The sequence below is a fragment of the Anabrus simplex genome, chromosome 7 (assembly GCF_040414725.1).
Source record: "Anabrus simplex isolate iqAnaSimp1 chromosome 7, ASM4041472v1, whole genome shotgun sequence".
NCBI lineage: Eukaryota > Metazoa > Arthropoda > Insecta > Orthoptera > Tettigoniidae > Anabrus > Anabrus simplex.
In genome coordinates, this window is record NC_090271.1 from 182,085,998 (window position 1) to 182,112,565 (window position 26,568).

A 26,568-nucleotide genomic window follows, 5' to 3' on the forward strand; every position below is an offset into this window, starting at 1 on the left:
GACAAAATTAATTAAATCTCAGCCATAGACGCCCAAGAGAGTTCCGGTTTACACGGTCTGCCATCTAGTGGGCCTAGAGTAAAACGGAACGTCGAAATTGACGAGCAGACAGCCAGATTGCGTAAAATTGAAATGTCTGCACACGGTGGCTGAGGCCGTACGTTTATTATTATTATTATTATTATTATTATTATTATTAATTGGATCTACATCCTTCATAGATTCTAAATGCATACGGCAAGTAAACCGGTAAGTAGTTTCCAATAAAATGTTCATTTGTTCTCATTTTATTGCTTCATTAAGTTTTAGTCCACAATGTCTATGGCATGGTAGACCAATGGTATTGAGTTAAGGGACAAGAATCAATGGAGTGGATAGCAGCCTCCCTATAAAGTAGTATATCTGTCATTTGATCATCGAAATGAGCTTGTTTCTGAGATTAAGCTCATGATAAAATCACCTTTCTACCAGACGAGTTGGCCGTGCGGTTAGAGGCGCGCGGCTGTGAGCTTGCATCCGGGAGATAGTGTGTTTGAATCCCACTGTCGGCAGCCGTGAAGATGGTTTTCTGTGGTTTCCCATTTTCACACCAGGCAAATGCTGGGGTTGAACCTTAAGGCCACAGCCAGTTCCTACCAACTCCTAGGCCTTTCCTATTGCATCGTCGCCATAAGACCTATCTGTGTCGGTGCAACGTAAAACCACTAGAAAAAAAAAATCACCTTTCTCATTAAAGAGTCCACTTGTAACTGCATGACCAGCTCTAAGGAACCAAGCTAGTTCCTTTGAATGAGTCATTCGAAAGAGTCTGCTCATTCATGAACAACCCATCACTAGTGGGATCAGCATGACATGGACAAAATATTCTAGCTTGTGTTTGTTGGTGGTGTTCATAATTTCTTTTGATATTTTTCATATGCTCTAGCACCTCTACATTCCTCACATTTTCAACCTAGCTTATAAGCAGCATGCATCTGTAAAGTCTCACTTCAAATGCTTTCAAGTCTTTTTCAGTGAGTGTCTTTTAAGGACAAGCTTTTCTATATATATAAAATAAGAGTTTTGTCTGTACATTGCTCAGAATTTGAAAATAATGGTATTTCTGTATCGGTCATGTCCATAGTAACAAGAAAATGCACTTTTTACTTTTCCGTAATTTCTGTCTGTATGTATGTACACGCATCACGAGAAAACGGTTGAAGAGAATTTAATGAAAATCGGTATGTGAAGTCGGGGGATGAGCCTCTACAATCTAGGCTATAAATCATTTTGCTCACGCTGAGTGAAATGGTAGTTTAGGGGAAGGTGTAAAATTGAATTCTCAACTATTTGTTATTAGTGGTCTAATGAAAATCGGTGCGTGAAGTCGGGGGATGAGCCTCTACAATCTAGGCTATAAATCATTTTACTCACGCTGAGTGAAATGGTAGTTTAGGGGAAGGCCTAAAATTGAATTCTCAACTATTTGTGTTATTAGTGGTCGTATTTTAAAGAAAATGGGTATGCAAAGTTGGGGAATAAGTTGCTACAATCTAGGCTATCAATAATTGTATTCACGCTGAGAAAAATGGTAGTTTAGGGGAAGGCCTAAAATTTAATTCTCAAATATTGTTGTAATTAGTAGTCCTATCTTGATGAAAATCGGTATGCAAAGTCAGGAAATAAGTCGCTATAGTCTAGGCTGTAAATTATTTTATTCACGCTGAGTGAAATGGTAGTTTAGGGGAAGGCCTAAAATGTAATTCTCAAATATTTATTAGAGGTGTAATCGATGAATGCTACATAACTAAGGTTATATAGTATTAAATTTCCTATTATTCATGTCTTATACATTGTTACCGTACTGGCTATGATCACAAAGATATTCATGAATTTGGATTTTTGTTACTAAGTCCATATCAGCACCGAGTAACGAGAAAATGGGTAAACAGTATTTAATGAAAATCGGTATGTAAAGTCGGAGAATAAGAAACTACAGTTGATGGTATAAAATATTTTACAAATCACAGAGTCGAAAGAAAACTAAATGTGAAGGCCTACAATATAGAAAGCTCATAACATTGATCAACAATTACATTACATTGACCATTGTTTGTCGTGATGTGCTTTGTGTCTTCTGTTGCCCCTCATCTCCGGAAGATAGATTTACTGCTGCGTACAGAGTATTTTTTTATTTCATTTACGTTGCACCGACATAGATAGGTTTTATGGCGTCGATGGGATAGGAAAGGGCTAGGAGTGCCTTAGGCCTTAATTAAGGTACAGGCCCAGCATTTGACTGGTGTTAAAGTGGGAAACCACGGAATACCATCTTCAGCGCTGCTGACAATGGGGTTCGAATCCACTATCTCTCGGATGCAAGCTCACAGCTGCGCACCGCTAACCACACGGTCAACTCGCCCAGTCGTACAGAGTGTAACAGCCTGTCTGAATATTGATGGGAAATAGCTGGGGAGTTAGATAACTTTCTTCTTTAGCATGCCATTCCCCTGGTTTATAAATTTTCTGATACTACTGGTACGTAACACACTGGATCATAGCATTTGGGCTATTCAATCCCTACTCTGAGGCACTGATTGGAATGAACAGTGTGCATATTTAGCAGAATAACGGCAGATGAGTGTTCATGGCAATCTGCGGCCTGGTCATCCCAACTCTGGAACTTTGGACTATTAGATTGGCACCGTAATCTAACCGCAGCACTGTATGTTAAAAGTGATAAAACGTGCGGCTTTCCATTTGATCGGGTATTTATGATAGCATTGCTTTTAATCGCTACATACTTACGTTTTTGTAATGACCTATGTTGATTTCAGGTTAGGAAAACCACAAAGTCAGTCTTTCTGAGAATCCCGTAGTGAAGCACGGGTACATCAGCTAGTTATTCTATAAAGCTGTATGGGGAAGATGCAGTGTGTTACGGGCATATGTGCAGATATTTTGCTAGTCTGTAAAGAAAAGTACATCTCACAACGCATGTTATGTACGTTTTACCTTGTCCTATTAGTTTCCCTATAAATGAGCCAAATATTTCAGGACCTAATGCGTTTTGAAATGCCATAGTAGGAAATACTGTCCTTGTGTCGTTGAGTCACGTGTTCAACTACAGTAGCGTATTATAGGGGTTGTTGAACCTGTTTGCTATTGTATTCCAACTTATGTTGGTGTGCTCTTCCCCCAGTTGCCGGGGGAAGAGGGGTGGTAGCGCATGTGCGAGACTAGGTCTTGCTGTACTCGTAAACAGGTCTAGCTTTCATAATAATAATGTTGTTAGGTTTTACGTCCCACTAACTACTTTTACGGTTTTTGGAGAAATCGAGATATCAGGATGTTGTCCCACGTGACTTCTTTTACTAAATCTACCAATGTGAGGCTGGCATATTTCAGCACCTTCAAATATAACCGGACTGAGCCGGATCGAGCTTGCCATGTTGCAATCAGAAGACCAGAGCTCTACCGTCCAGCGAATCAACCTGGCATTAGAGCATCCGTTTCACCACATTTACTATTTTCTTCTTCATCTTCTTCGTATCATTATTACATATGACTTTGTTCCATTAATTCATTCCAAAATGTATTCTTGTTTTTATTTTAAATATGTGTTTTAATCTCAAGATACTGTTAACTCAACGATACCAGTCAGATGAGGAAATGATCTGATGCAGCTGTTAGGCAAGCAATCTGAGTGACGTTACACTCAGTGGTGGTGCGTGAACAAGTGAATGCAGCACTGGATGTGGGCTCCACGCTACCTGCCCCCACTGTTATCGCTAGCAAGTTGTTGCTGCCTGTCCTGCAGTCATGAACAGATGTAGATCTAACATCACTGAAGCCAATTGATTATATTACAAAAACAATTTCATGTGCCGAATTAGCTGATATTCACCTTGTTTACGGAGCAGCTGGAGAAACTGCACATGCGGCGAGGAAGCTGTATAGGCGATGATTTCCAAACCGCCGTATTTCCAATAGCTAAACGTTCATCGCTGTGTACCGAAGGCTCTGGGACTCAGGGTCCCTTCATCCTAAGATCGAGTGCCGTGGATCGCGTCCCAATCTCATCGCTTCAGCGAGAAGAAAGATTTTTTAAAAACTTGACGAGAACGGACCGACTATAACCACAAGGAGCTTGGCAAGAAAATTAGGTACATCTAACTAGACTGCTCATCATACATTGTGTGAACATCTATTGTAACCACAGCACTACCACAGAGTTCAGCATCTCACCGAGCAAGCAGTCGCATGGTTTGGGTCACGTAGCTATCAGCTTGCATTCGAGTCCCACTGTCGGCAGCCCTGAAGATGGTTTTCCATTTACACACCAGTCTGTACCTTAATTAAGGCCACGGTTGCTTCTTTCCCTTCTCCAAGAAGCGGGTTACCTACCAAGAGCTGAATTCTGTACCTGGTTCTTGCATCAATGTGAATGTAATGCAGACGTTCTGCACAATGTGTTGGTTACATATGAGGCATCGTTTACTTGGGAGCATATAATTAATTTTCACAATGCCTATACGTGAGCAGAAGACCCTCATGCCATTCACCAAGATCATTTCCAGCGAGGGTTTTCTAAAAATGTTAAGGCTGTAACTTTGGGAGATCAGCTTCTTGGGCCATTAGAGCTGCCTGCATGACTGACTGGCTCTAGTTATCTCCATTTTCTGCAGTCTTCTCTGCCAGAGCCTCTGGATGATGTTCCACTACAGATACATAAGCGGATGTGGCTCTTGCACGATGAGGCACCTCCTCACATCAGTATGTATGTTCATAGTTTGCTAGAATGCAGTTTCTGCAGTCGGTGGGTTGGTCGGTATAGTCCCGTCAGCTGGCAGTCTAGTTCCTCGGATTTAAATCCACTAGATTTATATTTCTGGGGGCACCTCAAAGACTTGGTGTACCATGTGGAAATGCCGATGAAGTAACTTTAAGACAACGTATTTGGGATGCCGTCGTAACTGTGAGACCTGACGTGGAGGAGGGTGAGAGCTTTATAGTATCACTACATGGAAGCCTGTCGTCGAGTTAACAGATGACATTTTCAAGCATTTCCTTTGAAGGAACAGAACAATAACTTCGGATGTTCAAGTGTATGTTCCAGTAATTTCGGAGTCGTGTTCAGAATTACAATTAATAATATGGAGATGTTGACAGTTCGCTATTTTCTTTTTCATATATTCTGACAAATTAAGAGCTACAAAGTTTGAGTGTGATGGTTAACTTTCATTTTAATAATAATATAACGTGGACAGAAGAACGAAGGAAGAAGCGGAGACTTGAGGTGCCAGAATTTTGTCCCACATGTATTCTTTAATGTGCGAGTAAGTCTACTGATAGGAATCTGATGTATTTGAGCAGGTTAAAATACCACCAGACTGAGCCAGGATTAAACCTGCCAAGTAAGGTCCGGGAAGCCAATGCTTTAACCGTCTGAGCCACTCAGCCCGTAAAATTTTATTGTGATATGGTTAATAAGCACTGCAAATGCTGCAATCATTATACACGTTCTTTTAGTTTGGAAGGACGAACTGTAGGTACATTAATTTATGTCGTTTAATAACATGTACATTATCCGTTTGAAACAAAACGTTCTATGTGCTTTAATAATTCACTTTCAATACTATTCATTTGGATATCCTATCCCATGCATTATTTCCTTGATGCAATGAACATTGTTTGTGTATATGGTAGCATGATTTTGCATTGTTCATTCTCCCTTTATGCAATGCAAAACGGAGATAGTCGCATACTTCGTGTCCTGGAGTGCTTACCCTACCTCTATGCTCGAATAATTATAATACCACACAATCTACAGACCCCGCACTGACACAGATGGACAGGCCAGTTCAACACTCACTAGAGCATGGGGCTGATGAGCACAAATATCCCAATCCTCAACAGCAACAGAACCACATTAACACCGGCTATTCGATACTTCTCCATTATAGGTTATAAATTTCATTTTTTGTAGTATTGAAGATCTGCTTGTGATACAAATTCTTATAATTTTATTAAATACCACCTATTCAATACATAATAAGCTAACGAGGACTTACATCCTTATTAAATTGTTAACATGGTACATGTTTTGCTCCTTTTTGTGACCATCATCAGCCAATAGGCATTTACCCAAAGTTTAACAAGATCTTGAACACATTTTGTTGATCTAAAATATGCTTTGTAAACATGAGTGACAAATCTTATATTATTTTACAAATCATATAACAATAAAAATTATGTCTTTAATTTAAAACACATTTGTCTAAAATCTTAGTGTTAACATTGTCCTTTAAATTTATTGACAAAACTCACATCTCTTGAACATCCCTTTAAAATCATTTTAAAAAACCATTCGAGATCTAGCTAATTGTATTGATTCGGTATTTCTTGACTTGTGTGATTGTTATTGAACCTTCATTAACTATATTAACAATTTTATGCAGTTGATAATTGCCTATATTATGAAGCATTATCTTGTTCTCGATGTTACTGGAGTAACACTGGTACAAAATGTATTGGCATTAATACTATATTGTCATTACATCAATATTGTTTCTGAATGAACTTGTTGGTAAAATGAAAACATTCTAATGTGAAGTAGAATTTGAATGAACACCGTATGTTTCCAAATTGAACCAGTTGATATATTCTTCCTGCTGTTGCGTAATTGTCTAGGGTTACGCACATCCTCTTGAGAATTACTTGTTCCATTTGCGCTCCTTGTTCTTGGGTAAATGACAATTGGCTGATGATGCTCACAAAAAAGGAGCGAAACATGTACCATTTTAACAATCTAATTAGGATGTAAGTCCTCATTAGCTTATTATGTATTGAATAGGTGGCATTTAAATAAATTATAAAAATTTGTATCACGTCTCCATGAACAGAGATCGATGACCAAGGGCATCTGAAGATCTTGAAACAGAAACAAAATGCTAACAATTTATCGTGGTCAGGCTGCCCGTAAATAATCTAAACTGGTTTGGGCAGAGTGTTACGTAACATATCATAAACCAATAGCACCAGCTTCAGCTGTTATCTTGGACAGGATGCACATACCCGTAAACAATACTGGTTTAACAAGAATGGTGCGTAACTTGTCGTGAACCAGTAGCACCAGCCTTCAGCTGTTACCTTGGACAGGCTGCCCAATCACACGAACAAAACCATTTTGGTAAGTATGGAGCGTAACTTAAGACCCAGTAACACCAGGCTTCAGCAGTTATCATTGTCAGGCTGCCCATATACGTAAACAAAGCAAAGATATCCTTTCATATGAAAGAGGCGTATTTACTCTAAAAACATCATATTCCTTTGCTCATGGAAGTAACTTCCAACGATTACTTAAAAATTGGTATATATTGTTTTGACGCATCATTCTCGATTGCTACAAGAAATATCTGCACGTATACCCCTATCACCCTGTACAACACCTCATAAGCCTGATTTTCAGTTTAAATCTTCATTAAGGATATTTCTCATTCCTAAGAGTTTGGCTCAGGCTTTCTCTATTCTTTTTTTTTTTTTTTTTTTATCTTTATGGTCACATCGCAGTTCTCCTCGATATTACATCCAAGATGCGGTATGTTATTTTGTTTACATTTGCTGTTATCCTTTGTAATTCAGTAAATTCAGTGAGCATGATGTTTGTTTTATTTATGTTCATATTTAAGGCATATGCTTGAAATACTGCTGTGATTCTGTTGATGATGATAATAATTTTGTGTGGCTATTTCTAGCCGAGTGCAGCCCTTGTAAGGCAGACCCTCCAATGAGGGTGGACGGCATCTGCCATGTGTAGGTAACTGCGTGTTATTGTATGGAGTGTGGTGTGTGAATTGCAGGGATGTTGGGGACAGCACTAACTCCCAGCCCCCGGGCCATCGGAATTAACCAATGAAGGTTAAAGTCCCCGATCTGGCCGGGAATCTAACCTGGGACCCTCTGAACCGAAGGAGAGTACGCTAACCGTTCAGCAAATGAGTTGGACATTCTGTTGATGAACAGTTGTAATTCCTCAGGCCTACTGCCAATGAGAACGGTATCATTGGCATATCTCAAGTTGTTGATTTGTTCACCATTCACCTTGTACCAACTTCTGTATTTTGTAGTGTCTCCTTGAATTTTTTGAGAGAAATAATTTTAAAATATTATAAAGAAATAGTTGAGGATTGTTTGTTTCAGGCGTGACACATATGCAAGTATGGTATGTACTCTTGCTGACATACAGTTTGAGATGGTGGCCATCTTATATAATATTGGAGCTCTTCATTCACAGTTGGGAGCTGGTGATAGTAGAGTGACAGCAGATGGAATGAAAATGTCTTGTACACATTTCCAGTGTGCTGCTTGGGCATTTCAGGTAATTCGATTTCATCCAATTGGTTTTGTGTAAAAATTAGCGGTTTTTAGTTCTGAAATCAAGTTAACTCTGAAGAGTGTGTGGCGTGTTTTCTTTCTGAAGACGCAGAGTGAAGTCTTCCATAAAATGTAAAGAATTTCTCCTTGTTTTCCTGACATGACAAAAGCCCAAAAACTACACTACCATGTTTAGAAATCATAATCACAAGTTATTGAGATTATTGGAGAAATATGAAACTTCTAAAGGAATACAAACATATCCATTAAAAACACATACATACATGTAATACTAGGAAAATTGGTTGAGAACTTATAAGATTGGGGTTTCTTCTAGTTCTAGCCTAAAGTTTGCTTCAAAGTTTATCTGATCTTATTTATTATCATGGATTATTCTTGAATTTGGACTAGACCAATGTAGATTAGACCAAGCATTTAAGGAGTTTTGATGCTCCATATTTTTATTACTTCTTGTACCTTAGTTTTGGAATTCCTGTTACTTGTTCATTTTCCTTTGCTGCTTAATGACTCAAATTACTCTGTTGTACTTTTACTATGTGACTTACGAACATTTGTTTTCAGCATTTAAAAGATACATATCCACAGCCAGCAGGAATAGACCTTGCTCCAGATGTGATGCAGTTCATGTATCATTTATCATTAGCCCAAGCACAGGAGTGCATACTGGAGAAAAGTATGATGGATAACAGAAAGGCCACTATAATTGGTGAGTTTTAATTAATCTACTTCGTTCAAAAATTACTTTGACTAGGTATGTTTTGTATTACTTTCTTTCCATAGTATTCATTACAGAGGGATGTGATTAGCTTAGTGGCTTAGTTACTCATTTCTCACCGGGAAGGTTGAGGTTCGAGCCGCAGTCGATCCTAGGTTGAGAATTTCATCTCGTGTATCACATGGCATCAGGAATGACATCCAGCCTTAAGCCCCTGATCAAAACCAAAAATGAGCCTTGTGATTCGTGGGAGTACTCAGCGACCCCAGAAATAACTGGAATAAGCTGAAGAAAGTTTCAGCTTTGGTATACATTACACGTTACAATACGAAAGAAACTTGTTCGTATACACAACAGTGCTACCTCGTTACACCATTTTAAATATAATATAAAACTATACTGCCCGCTATTACCCAGGTAGGCTCAGGCGGTGCACGAGAGATCCAGAGGTGGACTGTTCGTTAACAGGTGTCGCTTATTTTTAGAGGCATCTAATAGGACAAGGACTGATGACAATGAAAGAAAAACAATTCTAAAACAATGGCTTGACATTTATTGTTATTAGCACATTTTAAACACAATATTTGACAAAATAAAAGGATTCTTGCTGTTGTTTCTTATTTCTTCTCATAAGATTATTTTACAAAATTGTGACATTCTGGTTCTTCCACATCGAAGCCTGAATTACACTGAAATATAAATAAAAATCGAAAGTAACCTTCATTTGGCTTGAGGAAAATCAAAATGTAGGAGGTGAAACTTGTCTTAACTTATTTGAGCAATGAAATTAACAGAAACTGGCTATCTCTGTATCACACTGACAAATCAAGAAAAAATGGAAATTTCATCCTAATTGAATTTTGTTAATCATGATTAACGTCTTGAATATTCTCAGAAATAATATTTACAGCATTTACATTATCATCTTGTCTTAATCATTGATAATTTCACTGATATTGTTGACATAATTTCTGAGGAAACTTGAATAATTCACATTCTTCAGAATATTTTAATGTAATCTCAAATAATTATGTCAATTTAAGATTTTACAAGTATTATTATGATCTTAAAGAAGCAGTTTTTCCATGAAAATCAGAGTGTGACTGAAAATAATTTAAGATGTTTAGGCCTACAAGTTAACGTTATAAAACACCTTGAAAATCCTACATTGATCAACTTTATTTAACCATGTTTAACCTTGTTCATGCGGGGTTGAAATAGTACGGACCTATTAATTTTTGCGATCACGACAATGTAGAATTTTACTTAAATATGCTATAAAATTCACTAAACACAATCATTTCCACAAGATAAATTAGCACAAACAACGCCGAAATAACCTGAGCCCACCGTGGTGAACATGCAGTCAGGTCAAAACCACATTTCAATAAATCACATGAGAAAAATATTTCTAACTACATCATCAATTCCACATTCACACATAGGACATACATATTTTATTTATGTTATTTACAAAAAGTCTAGAATTTAATTTTGTTTTGTGATTTTTATCATAATGTCCTATCAATGGAATATTCAGATGACTTTACCTGGTAAGTTATCATGTTTGAAAAAAATGTCCGTTATGAAGGGGTGTCCGCCCACGAGAGGTTATGAAACCGGTACCATTAAACATAAGTTGGAACACAATAACCCATGTATCATATGTGTTAACAATTCTCGCAAATGTACCTTTAATTGTATACTGTATACGGTATTGTACAATATACTGCACTGTACTCGCATGAGAAAGTTGTAGATGGGCTGCTGCAGCTGTGATGCACTGTATTAAAGAGACAAAAACACTTCTATGGAAACCTCTATTGAGCACACTGTACACTATTACCGTTCACCATGTTAAAATTAAGAACAACGTATGAGTTTTTGAAACTTCAAAACAGTATGTAGATGTAGCAATCTCTAGCACAGTACAGTAAAACATTTGCACTTGAAAAAATCCTAAATTTCATTTGTTTTGTCCATTTCGGTTTAGCAATGATGTTTTCACTGTGTGCAATTAAATCGTGGGTCAAATTTACACCTTTTTCATCGTTTTGTTTATAATAAAATTCTTTCAGTCGCTTAACGATGCAGAGACCCTCACTGTACGAGGTTATTGGCAGCACATTAGTTTCCGTGTTTTCTTCAAAGTCATCATTAGCATCACCTTCACTCCCGCTTTCGTCAGAATCTTCATTTTTGTCCTTCTTCCCTAGGATTGACTGAAGAATCGTTTTCGTGTCTCCACTCTCACACTCTGTTGGAATATCTGAATCAATTTTGATATAGGTGTTCACTTGTACACTGTAACCTGCTGCATTAATCAACTCTTGTGTTGTTTCCATGCTGTCAGGAAGGGTATCAGATTCTATTTCGGGATGTCCACCACTAGCGGGAAACCCAGCTTTCACAAAGCAGTTACGAATTGTTGAGGCCGTGACGTTTTTCCATGCATTGGTTATCCATAAAATTGCTTGGAGAACATTCAGCCCCTTTGTCAGTGTTTGAAGGGTTACTTCATTCCTGTTAAGTTCTGATACTATGTGCTTCATCACTAACTGTCTGTACATAACCTTGAAGTTCTGGATCACTCCTTGGTCAAGCGGCTGAGAAACTGATGTTACATTTGGTGGGAGAAAGACGATCTTCACATTTTGCAACTTAATTGTATCCGGATGCGATGCTGCATTATTGAGGAATAATAACACTTTTCGCTCCTGGCGTATCATTTTTCTGTCCGATTGTCCTAGTCACTCTTGTCATTATTTCTCTAGTCATCCATGCTTTCCTATTCGCTTTCCATTCAATGCCCAACTTTGTAACGTCCATATTTTTAAAACACCTTGGTTTTGCAGCTTTTCCTATCACAAGAGGCTCCTCCCATTCTCCACTCATACTTGCACATAACAAGACCGTAAGACGTTCTTTCGCAACTTTTCCACCAGTACAATGATTTCCTTTGAAACACAAAGTTTTGTCGGGTAAAGCACTGAAAAATAATCCAGTTTCATCGGCATTCAAAATATTTTCCGGAGCATTCCCCCTATGATTGAAGGTGTTTTTTCTTGCCAGTTGTCAACAATCTCCATATTAACATTGGATGATTCTCCGCAAATCGCTCTGAAGTTGATACCATGTTGCTTTCTGAATCTTTCTAGCCAGCCATTCGAGGTTTTGAAATCTGCAATACCTAATTCTGTCGCAAATTCTAACGCTTTTGCTTCTATCATTGGTCCTGAGACAGGGACATTCTGACTTCTTATTTTAGTGAACCACTCTAGCGTTGCCTTGTCAATGAGAGCTCCACTACCACTTTGAAACAGTTTAATGCGCTGTTCGTTGCCATTTAAATGCCATTCTATTACTAGTTTCTCTTGCTTTTTCACAATTTCAGCTGCCTGTGTCTTTCCAATTTTAAACACTTCCGACAGTTTACGCACACCACACTTCTCACGTTTATGATAGTCTATTATGCCTACCTTTTCTTTTAAAGTTAAAGCTTCCTCGGAGCCATGTTTACACACCGTTACTAACGTAAAATTGAACACATCAAAAGCCCATGAGTCAATGAAAATTAACCTGACAGTGAAGGTACGAATTCCAGGGCTGTTGAGCATGTCAGATCACACAACTTCCGGAAGTGATAGCGTAGCTTAGTGTTGCCTTCCAAGAATGTGTACAGCCAGGATCAAAAGTTACGGTGTCTGTGATTCTTGGAAGTACCGGCTGTGCAAAAAGTAAGCGAATACATACTGTACAGGACACAAATACAGAATTTTTTTGAAAAAGAAAGTGTCCGTTAGGAGAGGTTTAATTGATGTTTCTCGTGGCTATGGCGTGTCCGTGTCCATAATAAAGGGTCTCCGTATAAGAGGGGTAAATTACTCATACACCACATGGCATTTAATTACGGACCTAGAAAATCATCCGCCAATGAGGGGTGTCCGCTGGTGAAAGGTGTCCGTTAAGACAGGTTTTACTGTGTACTGAATATACTTGACTGAACTCTTAAACCAAATTGAAAGTATTTTTTTTCTGACTTAAATGGCATAAGCCATTACTGCTGCCTCATTCTTTGTTGATATGTTTTGCAACTTTATTGGTTGAAAGGTGACAGAGAAGGGAGGTTTAGGAAAATGCATTTAGTGCACTCCACAAATGTGAACGTTCTACTGCATTAATCCAGTTGTTTAGCTGTGATGAAGTCCCTCCTTGAGACACAAGCAGAGCATGTAAAATATCTGATGGCTCTCAGTGCAAAATAGTATCTGGCTTCAAATTACAGGTCAGTGTACAAGGCCGCCAACCATAAAATGAGGGCATATTTACTTAGGCCTTAATGGGGAAATTAATAGATCCCAGGGAAAAATGGTTGTTTCTTAAGGTGACCATTTTAGCAGATTTCACTGTATTTGACTTAGTTTAGACAGACTGGGAAATTTCAGGATTATATATTCAGATGGTTAGAGCACTGGATTTCTGAGCTCAAGTGGAAAGTTCAATCCTGGCTCAGTGTGGTGGTATTGGAAGATGCTGAAATATATATAACTGTAGATTTATCAGCACTTAAAAGAACTTCTCCAACAAAATTCTGGCATCTCAGAGTTTCTAAAATCCATAAAAATTTAGTGTTTCAGCATGAGCTGTGGTGGTCGTAGGTGTCTGGAACATCGTAGATATGTTAATCAAGCAGTGTGCTTTTGAATCGTGCAAAACAAATACAGTAATCAGTTTCAATTCCTGCCACCAGGCAAAAATATTGCACTGTAAGCAATCAGAACGTGGTATGGGCACAAGCAAAAGGCAGGAAAGCTAAAACACATGATAACAGTGGTTCTGGCACATTTTTTTGTGAACTATGGTTACAAGAACTGTTCAGAATGACCTCCCAATTCAGCAACTTGCTCCATCCATGACACATCATGGTCAACAGTTTCTTGTGGCATATCTGGTGAAATCAGAATGACATGTCATTGCATGCTTGTCTTTAGATGAGGCAGATACTGTATATGTCCCTGGTAGACACAATCCTTGAAATATCCCCACAACCAGAAGTCGCATGTGTTTGGGTTTGATTTCTGCAAGAGCCTTGACCTTTGGATTGCTAACACCTGGTTTAAGAACCATAATCGGAGGCTGTACACATGGAAGAGTCCTGGTGAAACAGCCAGATATCAGATAGATTTTATTCTACTCAATCAGTGGTTCAAAAACAGCACTAAAATGGCTAAAACATTCGCTGGGGCAGATGCAAATGCAGACCACAACTTGCTAGTGGCAGATATAAGAACACGACTGAAACATATCCGAAATAAACACCCTGGAAGGGAGTGGGATGTAACAAAATTGAAGAATGAAAATGTCAGGTCTTATATAAGAAGGACTGAAGAAAAGTTGGAAAACTTGAGGAGTATGGATGTATCACAGGAATGGCTCACCATCAGAACTGCAATAGTAATAATCTTAGAAGAAGAAGTAGGTAAAGTCAGTAGGAAAAGAAATAAAAAGGAATGGATAACTAAGGAGGTGTTAGATAAAATGGATGAATGGAGGAAATGGAAATATTACTCCTCACATGAAGGAAGAATGCAATACAGAAAACTAAACAATGAGCTGAGAAAGACAACTGACAAGGCCAGGGAAGAATGGATGAAAAACCAATGTGAAGAAATAGAAAAGTTGGAAAAGGAGGGAAAAATAGAAGGGATGTATCGAACAGCAAGGAGCTTGATGAGGGGAAAGCCAAGGAAGATAAGCAAATAAGGAATAATGAACAAAAATGACATCAAGTTTAGAAGAAAGTAAGGAAGTGTGGATGGAATATATAAAAGTTCTATATGATCATCAAGCTGATCATGGAACAATGATACTGGAGGATGAGATGGATTGCAACGAAGAATCCAGAGGACTAAGGATAGAAAAATGGGAAGTGGAGAAGGCAATCCAGGGCCTAAAGGAAAGGAAAGCAATGGGCTGTGACCAGATACCATCTGAAGCATTAAAGGCTTTAGGGAATGGAGGAATAATTAGACTGACAAGTCTGGTGAACACAATATACGATACAGGCATTTGGCCAGAAGATCTTCTTAGGACCATTATGGTTCCCTTACCAAAGAAATTTAATGCTAAACAATGTAAAGACTATAGAGCAGTTAGTTTTATGTCATGTTACTGAGGCAGTGACCAAGATAATGCTGAGAAGAATAGAAAAGAAAATAGAGGAGAATATAGGAGATGACCAGTTTGGTTTTAGAAAGGGAAGAGGATCCAGAGATGCAATTGAATGCTTAAGGATGATTGCAGAAAGGATGTTAGAAGTGAATAGGGAAATGTATATATGTTTCATTGCTTGGGAAAAAGTGTTTGACAGAGTGAACTGGTGCATTCTGATGAGGATTCTGAAAGATACTGGTGTAGACTGGAAAGACAGAAGGCTGATTAAAGAGTTGTATAAGAATCAGAAGGTGATGGTTAGAGTAGATGAATATCAAACAAAAGAAGTGGGTATCGGAAGAGGGGTGAAAGAGGGATGTTGCATGTCACTGGCTCTGTTCAATATATATGCCGAAAAACTGACAGAGAAGGCCCTGGAAAAAGCAAGAGGTTTTGTAGTGGGAGGAGCGGAATCAGAAAAAGATCTAAAAGTCATGTTGGAAAATATTAAGAGAGTGGACAAAGAGTTTGGAATGAAGATAAACATTGGGCAGACTAAGGTGATGAGAATAGGAAAGGAGGAGATTGCTGTTAATATAACACTAGTGGGAAAGAAATTGGAACAATTAGATACTTGAGAAGTTTGTTGACATGGAATGGGAGCTGTACAGAAGAAATAAGAAGCAGAATATCTATGGGAAAAGAAGCCTTCGGAAAGTTTAGAGGGCTTTGGACATCTAAGGCAATCCCTATTGATTTAAGAGAGAGGTTCGCAAAGTGTTTTGTGTGGAATGTATTGTCGTATTGAGCTGAAACATTGACATTAAGAAAGAAACAAATAAAGTATTTGGAAAATTTTGAAATATGGTTGTGGAGAAAAATGGAAAAAGTGAAGTGGACAGATAAAGTGAGAAATGAAGTGCTAAGAAAAGTAGGAGAGAAGAGACACCTGATGAAAACGATAAGGAAGAGGAAAATATTCTTGTTGGGTCACATACTACATAGAAATTGTCTTCAACAGAGGTTGATGGAGGGAAAAATAGATGCAAGAAAAGGAAGAGGAGGAAGAAGGTTTGGAATGTTAACAGATGTCAAACAAGGGAGAAGCTATGAACAACTGAAGCAAGATGCTCAGGACAGAGAATCGTGGATGCTGTCAAGTTGATACCTGTCTCAAGACAGATTCACAGAAGAAGAATAAGATGATGATTTTGAAAATAATGCATGTTAAAATGGCCTAGAAATGATGTAGTTGTTAACGAAGGTTTCTCGCAGCACATCTTTCACCTGGTAATTGACGTGTGTTGTTGGATTATATTGCATGAAAATAATGGTATGGTCACAGTTGCATTCTTGCCAAGCTGGAATCACATGTTGCTCAAGGTGGTCCGTATAACTTGCAGGTGTCACTGTACGCCTAACAGCCCTGCGAGTTGTCATCTCGTAGAAACCGGACCAAGAAAGGAGGAGCTTGTGAAACTGCACCAAACAGTCACGTAAGCTGAGTGGAATGGTTGTTCCTGCACAACGTGTGCATCAGTCGAACCCCATATGTAACAGTTGTGTGTAACTGTTCAGAGTAAAATGCTCCTCATCAATCCACAAAATATTCCTTGGCCACATAGTGCCAAAAACTGAAGGGCAAACTCACAGCATTGTGGAATATCTAGAGGTTTCAGTTGATGCACAGTATGAATCTTGTATTACTGCAAAATCTTGTGAACTGTTGACCACAGGAGAGACAATTCATGTGACCCAGCTAGAGGACTGCTACAGCAACTTAAACAAGTCTGGGGATGTGCCACCGTCCTCTCCGTGGTGCGATACCTAATTGACCTGTTTCTACCAATTTCATCATATTCTTTAGCCCATTAATTGGCATGGGACATGTTCTCAGCTGTTTCTGTTAGCGTTATTCCTGCAATGCAGCATTGCTGCTTTTGCCATTCTGGTAAAAAACTTCATTAGCAGTGCAAGATCTCGAATCTCGATAGCCATTGCATTTGGCATGGAAGTGTTAAACCTTCTCAATTAATTAATATGAACATCCACTTCACAAAGGGAATAAGCATGCATCACCAAGCAACAGGTACTTGATGACACCGGAAGAGTCATAGAAAATTGCACATTCTGACTGCTTACCGCACCATATTTTCACCTGGTGACATAAGTTGGAACCAATTATTTTACATAATTCACGGGCACATTGCTTAACTAGCATATCTATGAAGTTTGAGTTCTATGATCACCACAGCCCACTCTGTACCAGTCTGAACAGTCACTTCAATTATAACTACCTGGTATAAGCAAGATAATGTAATTGTGTAGATAAATGTGCTGGTAAAGTGATTTAGTAATGTAGTTAGATTAACTGAATGTCTACAGCACTTCCTGGGCTAGAGAAAGTGTTGGATGAAATTGATTTCCAGAGAGTTGCCACTCTATTTAGAAGAGTTTTATTGTGATGTTAATTCCATACCAGCTTTGTAACTTTATGTAACTTCTAACTTTAAATTTTTTTACTAACTGAGTAATGTTCACATCTTTTTTTCCAGCAAAAGTTGCTGTTCAGATCGTGGATTACTACAACCTTGCCTTGAATACATTGGAACAAGGTGGTTCGGATGATTGTTCTATTTCAGAGACTGTTGGTTCAAAAATATATAAGGTAAAACAAGTTTTAGAGATTACATAAAATTTCATAATTAGTTACAGGTACTTTCATTTACTGATTTGTCTGCTGGCTAAAATTGTTTCCTGTTTAAATATCTTTGTTACAAAAATCAGTATCCTACCTAAATGGCTCAGGTATCATAACTAATAAAGAAGTAAAAGAGTACAGTATTTTACGGGTATTTATTTTTCTTCCATGTCGTTTGATAACATTGAGTAATAAAAAAATTATTGCTTTTCTTCTTTTGTTATTTAGATTATCATTTTGTTTTTTAGATTTCTGTCAGTGACCTTAATTCTTATACTGCTTTGTTTTACATGATATTTGTAATTGTTTTTTTAGAATTGGAAGCGGTATGTAAAATTCAAGATAGCATACCACACATGCATATCTCTATTGTATCAAGGGCAGCAAGCAGAGGAACAACAGAAGATGGGAGAACGTGTTGCTTATTATCAGGCTGCATCAGAAAAGTTGGAGGAGGCTGCAAAACTTTCTAAGGGTATGGATAATATTGAGGTTAGTAAGATACATCTTTAAGGATCACGTCTTCTCTTTCTTCGCGGCTCGTCAGAATCATAGGGATCATCTAACTGTGGGTTATATTTTGGGTCAGATTCTCTGTCAGTTAATTCGATGTTGTCGTCTTCAAAACCATCCTCCGGTTCACTGCACGTCTCTCCATTTACTACTGTGTTGGTGCCTATGTCATCTATTTCTGTGAAAAGTTGTAGTATTGTGTATGGGTTATCTCTGCCATCTGAAATATATTTCAATTTTCTGGAGTGGCTTCCCGATTTCAACACACAATTACAGCTAATGAGAACGTAACAATGAAATTATATATTCCGATGTTAATAATGGAAGTACTCATTGTTACAGTGTGCAATAAGCTATTATTTATTTTTAGAATATGCAGAGTAAACGAATAAATAAATAACTGTTTATCTACGTATAAAATATAAAAGTAACGTCAGTAAGCATTCGTACCTCAGGGTGTCACCATAGAGACGGAATAAAGCAACGTACGGTGACACAACTGTTCTCTGCAAGGTCAGGACTCGTACAAAGGAAGCTAGAGAGAAAGTGAAAAACATACCTTTGCGGGAGGGGGAAGGGGAGCTACTAATATATGCACGTGCGTCATCCGGCAGACAAAAGCAAGTAATCCAGGGTTAAACTGTGCATTATCCTTCGATTACAGCGAAAGCCCTATCACTAACACGTCCGTTATTATGAGCTGTTAAGCGGGCACCATTTTTTCCGTTACCTATATTTATGCATCCCAGCCATTATTTTGCATGCGATTCATCACCTTCGGTATCGTTTCCTTGCTATATGCACTAGCAAGTTCTCTCGTCGACATTTGAAGGCGATTACCGATATTATGAAAGTTAACAGTCGATATATTTCCATTAAATGTGAACAAGAGTAGAATGTCACATTTGAACTTTAAAACATGGACGGCTTGATCACTCCTTTGCACTATTATATAAATAATATTGACTATGATTAATCCTAAAATAGCATCCATTCAGAGCTCTGACTTGGAGATAGAATTAATGGCTGATGATGCCTGCAATGTCAGGCAAAACATGTACCATACTCAAACTTAATGTAATGTATTGTTCTTCTTGCAGATGGGGTTCAATAATTTTCCTTAATCTTTTCTCAAGAATCTTCTCAAATATTTTTAAACCATGGGACAGTAAGTTGCTGCACTTTTGTGGACTTCTTTTCTTGAACAGGGGAACTATAACTATAACTCTCTTTTTCCAGTCATCTGATATTATTTTATCTTTCCATATTGCCCTTATCACCCTGTATAGCCATTGAATTCCTTGTTGGCCAGCAGCTGTAATCATGTCTGCACTTACTTCATCAAAGCCAGTAACTTGTTCATTGCACATAATTTTAAAGGCTGATTCTACTTCACTCCAAGTTGGTGGCGTTTCTTCAGATATATTATCACTGCAGCTTGACTGAATCTGTGCATTAGGACTGGAGTCCTTCGTTAAACCATTGTATAAATTCTCAAAGTACAATTTCATAATTTCTCTTATTTCTGTGTCTTCCCTAGTGATGCTCCCATCTAGTTTCTGTAAAGCTGTTATTTGCTCATAATTACTCCTGGTATTTCTAATAACACTGTATATTAATTTGGAATTAGCTTTACTATCTTCCAATTTATTGGTAAAATCAATCCAAGAATTTTATTTTTCTTCTACTATATGTTTCACTCGCAGTTTACAATCTCTGTATGTCTGTTGTAATTCACTCATTTTTAATTCATCTTTTTCATCTCCTTTTTGAATTTCTTTATCTCGAGCCTTTCTTGCTTCATTTTTCTTCTGAACTGCACTCTCTACTTCATCATTCCACCAGGCTGTTTTTCTTTACTTTACTACTATTCTCCGGACCACCTTTTGAGCAGACTAAAGCGGAAGTGACGTCATTGTCTCGTCACACTCGCCGTGGCTGCCAAATGACCCGGCGCGCGATTCAAAGTAGTACTCCACCACTATAATACAGCACAGCTCACGGATTGAACCTCGAATGAATTTAAAATAATTAATACATTAACGAATGCGTGTTAGAATCCCATACAGTTTTTAACGGCTTACAACTTTAAACAATTAATTTACTGAATTAGATTTTAAATGTGAAAACCTACAATCTGTTTTCCAGTCAATGGCCGGGTCAGGGATGGAATAAATGAAGCCCCATCTTGCGGCGAGGACAGGAATTGAGCTGGCTGCCGAAGCCTGTTTCACTCCGCTGGGGCAATGATTAATGACCGACAGATGAAATTAAATGATACTGGAGAGTGATGCTGGAATGAAAGATGACAGGGAAAACCGGAGTACCCGGAGAAAAACCTGTCTCGCCTCCGTTTTGTCCAGCACAAATCTCACATGGAGTGACTGGGATTTGAACCACGGAACCCAGCGTTGAGAGGCCGACGCGCTGCCACCTGAGCCACGGAGGCTTTCACAATTTTAATGTACTAAGTACAATTTCACAGTACAATTTCAATAAATTAGCTATTACAAATATATTTTTATAAAAATATTATTTTTCTTCTTCTTAATCTGTTTACCCTCCACAGTTGGCTTTTCCCTCGGACTTAGCGAAGGATCTCACCTCTACCGCCTCAAGGACAGTGTTCTGGAGTTCCCGACTTTGGGTCGGGGATACAACTGGGCAGAATGACCAGTACCTCTCCTGCTATGCTGAACAGGGGCCTTGTGGAGAGATGGGAAGATTGGATGGGACAGACAAGGAAGAGGGAAGGAAGCGGCCGTGGTCTTAAGTGAGGTACCATCTCGGCATTTGCCTGGAGGAGAAGTGGGAAACCACGGAAAACCACTTCGAGGATGGCTGAGGTGGGAATCGAACCCACCTCTACTCAGTTGACCTCCCGAGGCTGGGTGGACCCCGTTACAGCCCTCGTACCATTTTTGAATTTCGTGGCAGAGCCGGGAATCGAACTCGGACCTCCGGGGGTGGCAGCTAATCACGCTAACCACTACACCACAGAGGCGGGCTATAAAAGTATTATGTCATATTATTATTATTATCATCAATATACAGTATATATATATATATATATAATATTTTATTATTTATTATTCACTATTATTATCTAAATATATGGCCTGATTACTGATTGAAATGAGTTGCTACTCACGAGCGATTTATGAAAATGGGAGAGAAGTGAGGATTATATATGGGCCTACTCGTACTGGAACTAGCTTGGAACTGACTGATGAAGTTGGGGATCCAGGCAAAAACCTGTCCCACCTCCGCTTTGTCCAGTACAATTTCAATAAATTAGTTATTACAAATATATTTTTATAAAAATATTATTACATATTATTATTATTATTATTATTATTATTATTATTATTATTATTATTATTATCATGCAGGAGGTTTCAGCGTTAGCTTACCTTGTGCCGCAGTAATTAATCTGTGTCACTGTCGAGTGGCTGCACACCCAAGTCAGAATCAGAACCGAGGTCAGCACACGAGGTAAACTAATCCCGTCGTCAATACTATTCGCTCGGAAATGCTTATAAACAGACAAAATCATATTTCTCTCGCCGGAAGTAAAAATCTTGCGTTTCTTCTTCAACTGATAACAGTCTGGTGAATTTTTGTCCGGATCTATCGCACAATAATATCCAATAACGAGTAAGAAGAAACCTACAAACGTACAAGAGACTACAAGAATTATGAATTAGCACACAATACGCACATGCACTGTTTTTGTAAAAGCGAAGCACACGTGTTCAGGACATCCACTGAGTGAGTAAGTATGGCAGCTCCGCATTGACTGCAACATTGCCAAAACTCGCTCTGAGTAGCGCACCCCTCTTGCCCCCTCACCTACCGTGTGACAACACCGAAGGCGCTGCCCCTGTCGCCCGCGCCATCCCCTGGTCTATACACTCACTTCCGCTTTAGTCTGCTCAAAAGGTGGTCCGGAGAATAGTTTTGCCACATATTTCTACAGCAGTTCCAACAAGACATTTTTTGAATCCGTTCCACTCTGTATTTCCTCTGTGTGTTCTGTCTGTGCAGGTATTTTGTAGGCCACTTTTTTTGTGTACATCATTTTGTTTTCTACTTTTTTCATTTACCAGGTTTTAATTTTTGGTTTTTTGGTTTTCCCTGGTGTGTGGATTTTTACATTTTTGATGATTGCAAGAAGCAGTCTATGGTCACCATCTAAGCTCTCACTTGGTACAACCTTAACGTCACAAATAGTTTGACCAGCTTTTCTGTCAGATGTTGTGTAATCTATTACGGATTTGGATTGTCCATCCCAATTATACCTCATTTTGTGAGATAGTTGCTTTTGAAACCAGGTGTCATTTATTTTTATGCCATTTCTCATACAAAAATCTAGAAGTTGTCCACCTTCCTGGTTCCTGGTACAAAAACCATGCAGGCCCAACACATTTTCATACTCAAGTCTGCCTGTTTCCACTTGTGCATTCAGATCACCCACTACAAATAAATTTTCCACTCCTTCAGTAGCTTCCTCCAGGTCAGATCGAAATTGCTCCTTTTATTCTACATCACATCCAGACTGTGGGGCATATACCTGTATGACTGGTTAACACCTCCTTACTGAAAGAGACATCCAGTTTGATTATTCTGTCATTCACATATATCACTTCACTTACAGCATCTATATATCTTCTCTCAATACAAATCCGACACCATTCCTAGCTTCGGTTTTGTTACCCATCCAGTGAAGTTTATATCCTTTCCTCAGTTGTTTTACTCCTGGGCCTTTCCATTAAGCCAAGGATTCAAAGTTTCCTCTTCTCTATCAAATCCACCAGTTCTTCACATTTACTTGTCAATGTAAGGATGTTTAGTGTAACTGTAGATATGTATGCCTTTTATCCTGTCCATGTCCGACTCGTTGGCTGAATGGTCAGCGTACTGGCCTTCGGTTAGAGGGTCCCGGGTTCGATTCCCGGCCGGGTCGGGGATTTTAACCTTCATTGGTTAATTTCAGTGGCCCGGGGGCTGGGTGTTTGTGCTGTCCCCAACATCCCTGCAACTCACACACCACATATAACACTATCCTCCACCACAATAACACGCAGTTACCCACACATGGCAGATGCCGCCCACCCTCATCGGAGGGTCTGCCTTACAAGGGCTGCACTCGGCTAGAAATAGCCACACGAAATTATAATTATCCTGTCCATTTCTCACCAGGACCATGGCGCAGTATACGTGATGAAATCGAAGAATTAAAAAATCTTCCTGTTTTTTATTTCTTAAAGTTGGCAGGTGTGGGTATGTATATGTGCTTCAATGCAGAAACTGGTTCCATGAAAGACATTCCAGAGATCATTAAGGAACAAGGAGAGTGTATGTGTGAGGACTTACAGAAGACAAAAATATTCAGTTTGCAATATGTAAAGAAAGTTGGATGTAGGGAAAATATCCGCTTACCTTATTTCACCACATGAAAAAAAGTACTTCATGCAGTCGAAACAGAGCACCACATAAAGATTTACTACCATCTGAGATTCTAAAGCGCATTGATCGGGAAAATGTAGCGATAATGGTAGACTTGTATACAGTAAAAATCTGTAAGAAGATTCCACATAATAAGTTTTCCCACCTAAGACCTGCGATATTCTCGGTCCCTTAACCTGTTGCATTATGATATGTATGTTTTTCCCGTTTAAAATGTTCTGGTATAAAAATCTTTCCTGTTAAATCACAGACATGAGTGCCATTTCCCTCATCCTACAAGATGACGCGCCGTCAGCGGACCTCACCATCCGTTTTATGAGGGATAATGGCCTTTGTTATCGTGTGTAAAAGTGTATTTTCTATTAGTTTATTTTGTTAACTATGCTTTTATCCTGTTGACTCTATTTTAGTTCACGTTTGTGTATTTTAAGTTATTTTAACTTCTAACTTGAATGATGTATCTCTGTACTTCAAGGCAATGCCTTATTCCATTGTAATCTACAATTTCTGTAATTCTATCAGAAAATAAGGCATTGTGAATTAGATCAACTGATTATTTTAATTTCATAATCATTTTTCATCATCATTTGTTTTAAATTTTAGTCAGTGAATATATTTTAAAATTTTAATCACTGCATCGTGTCTTTTCATTCCATCTCGTACCATTAGGGACCGATGATCTAGCTGTTAGACCCGTTTAAACAACAAATATCATCATCAAATCACAGATGTTGTGATACCACATCTGATATGATATTCTGGTATCGTTACTCATCATCATCATAATCAATGTCCCACTCCAATCGCTCGGGTGTGGTTAACAAGCCTCCTCCACTCCTTTCTATCCTTCCACTTTTCTAGCTCCATTTCTTCCACCACATCCAATCCAGCTTCTCTAATGTTCTTCCAAATCTGATGCATCTACCTTCTTCTTGGTTTTCCAACGGGTCTCTTTCCCTTTACTTCTTTCAAATTCCCTTCTTGCTACCCATTTTTTTCCCATTCTTTTTACATGTCCAAACCATCTCAGTCTTGCTTTCTGTACGTTCTGTACTAACGGTTCTATATTTAGCTCTTCTCTGATCTTAATATTTTGGATCTTACTATCTTGTCTTTTATTAGTTACCAGCGTTTCTGGTCCGTATGTTACAATTGGTATGAAATACTGTTTATATAATGTTAATTTCATTCTCTTGGGTACTTTGTCATCCCACAAAAGCTCTCTGACTTGATGATAAAATATTGTACCTTTACTTAGTCTGTTATTAATTTCAGGGTTGATTTCATTACTTCCATTAATAATGCTACCCAGATATGTAAACTGTTCTACATTCTCTAACTGTTCTCAGTCTATATTCACTTGGCCTCTTTTTTTCTCTTTTCCACAGTGCACAACTATTATCTGCGCACTTTTTAGCGATACATGGACACCCTAGTGCTGAATCGGTCGACATCGGTTATCTTCGAGATTCTTATTTTCAACCTTTGAAACACAAACTAAGAATCGCTTATCATTGCTGTGCGACATCTGGCGTACACTTTAAGTACTCGTGCTGTTGTCGTTTACACAGCAAAGCCAAACTATAGAATTCATGCTAAGAACACGTTTTGCATCGGGAAATGTTATATAGTATTATATATTGTGTGTGTGTGTGACACAGTTGTTGGCGTAAGATAATAAAGGTTTAGAAAATTCATATCGATCGATCATATTATCGATTCAATTCAGATTTCATTTCCATTCAGTTGGCAGTACTACCGGAACCGGCAGTCCTACCTTCTGACTCCTCGACCGAGTACAAAAATCTATCACTAAAAAGTGCGTGTACAATACAGTTTTCTTCTTACTAATTACCATTCCAAACTCCTTCAGATTTTCGTTCCAAATGTCCAGTCTCCTTTGTACTTCCTTTTCTCTCTTTCCCCAAATCACCTCATCATCTGCAGATACCAAAGCATTCACTTCATCACTACTGATACTCTGTTTTACACGTTTTATGATTTCATCCATCAATATAATATACAATAATGGTGACGGTACACTTCCTTGCTTGAGACCTTTCTTTGTATAATATGTTTCGGAGTCGCTACTCCTCACTTATACTTGTGTGGGACAGGTGAAGTTTAAGGAAGCGGAGATTGTTATCAGTGGAATACTGTGTAGGAGCGATAATGACACAAAGGTGATTGGGGATTTAAATGATACTATGGAGTGGATATATGGGAAACTGGGAGTGAGATTTCTAGATCGTGTGCTTGGTGATGCTAGTTGTTTTAAGGGGCGTAACATCAAAGGTCATCGGCCCTTGTAGATCCTAATGGGTGGGTAGGAGATAGGGATCTGTGCTCAGATGGCCTTCACTTAAACTGCAGTGGTACATATAAGTTCGGAAATTTGTTTAGAAGGGTTATAGGGAGGTACATTCAGGAAAATGGGATAGCCTAGTGAGCGGTGATAAGGGAACAGGGAACTGGAATTCAAGTAGGGATGACATATAAAATTGTTAGTGATGAGCTGTAGTATTGTAAAGAAAGGAATAGAATGGAGTAATTTAATAGATATATATTTACCAGATATTGTAATAGGAGTTGAATCATGGCTGAGAAATGATATAATGGATGCAGAAATTTTCTCACGGAA

At 38.5% G+C, this 26,568-nt stretch overlaps 1 protein-coding gene across 3 annotated transcripts in view; it reads left to right on the plus strand.

The window, feature by feature from the left end:
* mop (myopic) overlaps positions 1 to 26,568 on the plus strand; it is a 310,174-nt gene that overhangs the window by 21,638 nt on the left and 261,968 nt on the right. For all 3 annotated transcript variants that reach the window (XM_067151489.2, XM_067151488.2, XM_067151487.2), the window contains exons 3-6: positions 8,182 to 8,359; positions 8,938 to 9,082; positions 17,800 to 17,912; positions 18,261 to 18,437. In XM_067151489.2, the coding sequence (XP_067007590.2) occupies positions 8,182 to 8,359; positions 8,938 to 9,082; positions 17,800 to 17,912; positions 18,261 to 18,437 (613 nt within the window). The remainder of the gene's footprint in view (positions 1 to 8,181; positions 8,360 to 8,937; positions 9,083 to 17,799; positions 17,913 to 18,260; positions 18,438 to 26,568) is intronic.